Source organism: Gekko japonicus, unplaced genomic scaffold (assembly GCF_001447785.1).
Source record: "Gekko japonicus isolate JY-2015 unplaced genomic scaffold, Gekko_japonicus_V1.1 scaffold326, whole genome shotgun sequence".
NCBI classification, from domain to species: Eukaryota; Metazoa; Chordata; class Lepidosauria; order Squamata; family Gekkonidae; genus Gekko; species Gekko japonicus.
In genome coordinates, this window is record NW_015165245.1 from 420,007 (window position 1) to 423,689 (window position 3,683).

Below are 3,683 nucleotides of genomic sequence, written 5' to 3' on the forward strand. Positions count from 1 at the left end.
ACTTCCTTATGCAGCTGACTGGGATTGGCGGGGGGAACCATCGAGTTTCCAGCCCCATTGCCAGAGCATCACCCGGCATCACTTCCTGGCGACAGCATGGTGCGGCGTGTCTGTTGTCCACGCGGGAATGATCCTGCGAAGACGTCTGTGTCCCCCGCCAAATCACAGTAAGTACTTGGGAAGCCTGGCCCGGGGTAAGGAGCTTAAGTGGCTGAAAGGGAAGATTGGGGTGGGGTGGATTAACATTTAATTTAATTAGCGGCACCCTGTCACCCCCCCAAAAAAATCCTATGCTAAACATATTTTAGCACCTTTTGAGTAGTATTATGTTTTCATTCAGTTTACATACTTTTGCTAAGTAATATCAAAAAAGGAGACAGAACAGACACAAAATATTTTAGAGGTTATTTCATTAAAAGTTTACACAGAATTCTGATAGAGGAGGAGCAAAAATAAAACCATGACTTTGAAACAGAACAAAACACATTCACCACGTTTAAAGCACAGAAGTTCAGTTCTACATTTTAGTTGTTGAAGCCCAGGAACAAAGTAGAGATGAAATTTCTATTTTAGTGCCTTCCAGCTCATTGTATTAAGGAAATAAAATCATTAATACAATGGACCTTTCTTCTTCCTTGATTGTTTTATACTTCAGCGTCATCGAACCAACTAAGAACAGTGGAATAAAAAGCAATCCTCTTCATTTTTCCAAATATTTAATTCTCCAGCTGAAGGGCAGAGAGGGGGTAAAGAGAGGGGAAAAACTTCGCATCACCTTGTGTGCACAGAATGACAAGCACACATTTTGTGACTAATCAATCACCAGCACATTACCATTTTATGAAAAACAAACTCTGACTTCTTCAGAGGAGTTTAACAGCTGCATCTGATTTTCTGGGATCAGGGAAAAGGACAAGTCCTAGAGGGAAGCCATATGTAATATAAAAACTGTAAACGGAGCAAAGCAATGACTTTAGCAGAGTTCAGGCTTTGTAGTCCTAGTCAGAGTCAGGATTATGGCACAGCTATGCAGGTGGATTCTCATTAAAATCGTTTTCTCTTGATGATTTCTGGTTTCCAGCTGACAGGGTGAGTTTCTTCAGTCTAAAAGCATTAAAAATACGCATATCAGAATTCTTGCCTGCTTTCTAACTTCTACACAAGCGATGGTCTCATGTTTTATATCAGCTGCAGTGTATTTTATTGTGCAGTCCCACGTGACATGCAACCTCACACTATTATTCCCCCAGTTTAAAAGGACAATATGAAAAACAATGTCGTGTGTGTGGGGAGAATCAGTTTAGTCCAATAAAACAGTGCCAGAAGTATGCATTATAGAGGCAGAAACATATTGTAAAGCCTGCACACAGAGACACAGGCACTAGACTTTATCTAAAGAAAATCCTCACGAGGGAGGCCATTATTTCTTTTCTACAGATGGTGGAAGGAGACTTCAGTTAGTTACGAGCTAAGCAGGGATTCGATGACAGTATTCCAGATCAATGTTCTGCTTCTCTGGCAACTTTAATGGGACCAGAAATGCATCAAAGTGAGACACACAGGATACAGAGAGCTTTCCAGCCCTTAGTTTGCTTATAAGGGGAAAAGGAGTTGAAAATCTCACTGAAGCTGGAAAAGTATACAATCAGGTAACATATACAATTGTGCAAGCTTCCCAATGTAAATCTTATCTAAAATTAAAATATGATAAACAATTTCCTTTGATCAGTGATTCCAGATAAATAACCTGGGGAGTTTCTGACCTTTAAACAAGCAGAGTTTCTGCTTTTTAAAGGGTACCATATCTCTAGGTTTGGAGCTAAAGGTGTTATTCTCTTTTCATGAGGGAGAGGACATCTCACTCATTTCACTTGGTTGTTAGAAGGCTACAACATAGTAACCAAACTGATTTCAGTTTACAATTATGGCTGTTTATGAGATTTCTCTATCTCATTAATATCTGTTTGCAACAGAAGTAGACATGCTGCCTCTGTTCAGTTAATAAGTCAAGGAAAGCATCTTTTCAGCTCAATGCTTCCAGTAAACCTTTCCTACAAGTATCCTAATCCCAGGTTATATATAAAACTTAAGACCCTAATAGTATTATAAAGAATGTTTTCCATACCGCAGTATCATCTTCTCTGTAGACTTTAATAGTTTTATCAGCTTCAGCAGTAAGCATTCTGCTTTCTGACTGATCAAACGCACAAGCAAATATTCCGGATTCACTGTCCAATGAGCCTGGCTGTACAGCCGCATGTACCCTCTGGAAGTTATATCCAGTTCTCCAGTCCCAAAGATGCATAGTACCATTGTCAGCTGAAAAACAAACATGACATTATACAACCTTTGGAACACAAAAGTTGTTGATATACCGCTACTGGGAAAGCTGGTATCAGAACTCTTTTAAAAAATCCATGTTAGCAAGTCCTTCTTTGTTATAAAACGAAGTAATTTGACATGATAGGTATCAATTTCTTACTGGGTTTTGTTTAACTGGATGAAACCCTATAAAGCTTGACCCCTGATCCAGACATCTGTAAGGGCCATAGCAGATCTACACTGAACACACCGTTAATAAGAAGGAATGCCAGAAGTAACCTAGAAAGCTGGCACAGACCTGGAAAAGTGGGTTTATAATAAAGCAAATTAATAGTTTAGTTTGTTATAATGTGCCATGAGTTGCCCATAAAGAACCCTGAAGGCAGAAGCTACAGACGTCATCCTAAAATCCAACATCTAAAACAGAATCCTATAGCAGCTTCCAAACAACTAATGAACAGCAGCTGAAGCAACTGTTAAATATTAATCACTATTCCCCAAAATGCTTTCTGGAATAATAAGACCTGTTTCCACACTGGCATGTGCTTCCCTTGGGAATGAGTTCTGTAATGGGAGCACAGTTACTAAAAATGGCCCTGCTCTTAATTTCCAATCTGACCCTAGATGACAGAACTTGGAGCAAGACCTTCCCTGATGAACACTACGCACAAAGAGATTCACGTGACATGTTGGGCACAGCCTGCTTAAGTCTTTGAAAACTTAAAAGTGGCACTTTACATTTCAACTGGGAGCCAGTTAAGTTCTTTCAGCGCTGGTGTCATTTGCCATTGTGGGTTCACTCCCCCTTACTAAGGGGGGCAGTGCGTTCTGAAATGTCTTCAAAGACCCATCACACAAAGAACACCTAAGAAGGAAGAAAGATCCTACCTACCCAAACTTGGACTTGGTAAGCTGATCATTTCACCAAATACTGTTAGTTAATCAACTGCCTGATATTTGACCTGAGATAAATATTCTATGAAGCCAGAAATGTCATAATGAAGTGGCAGCATACCTTTTAAAAAATTCCATCATGTCATTTGTTAGCAAGAACAGGTGTGAATGCTCTTTGCCTCGTATAACTGTCAGGGGCAAACCTAGCAGCACAGCAAAGCCTAGCTAGCCACTTGCTAAATCTGCATTCATCTCCAAACAAGCTTTTGGTTTTTTCCAGGATAAAACAGTTAACCGTTCAGCATTTATAGAAACTTTGCCTAACTTGTTTATTATTGTTTTTTAGTCCATTGTTTACATCCTACCTTGCCCTTTTGCCTCAAGCCAGTTTACATTTCTAAAGTAAAGCTCCCTATAATACAATAAAACTCATTAGCAAATTCCAGCTTGGTGTAGTGGTTAAGAGC

The 3,683-nt window shown here is 39.6% G+C and overlaps 1 protein-coding gene across 1 annotated transcript in view; it reads right to left on the bottom strand.

Moving 5' to 3' along the window:
* Nucleotides 1-406: 406 nt before the first annotated feature.
* PLRG1 (pleiotropic regulator 1) overlaps nt 407-3,683 on the bottom strand; it is a 20,586-nt gene continuing 17,309 nt past the window's right edge. The window contains exons 14-15 of the mRNA XM_015410064.1: nt 2,126-2,319; nt 407-1,104 (exon numbers count right to left, since the gene is read on the bottom strand). Of these exons, the coding sequence (XP_015265550.1) occupies nt 1,045-1,104; nt 2,126-2,319 (254 nt within the window). The 3' untranslated portion in view covers nt 407-1,044. The remainder of the gene's footprint in view (nt 1,105-2,125; nt 2,320-3,683) is intronic.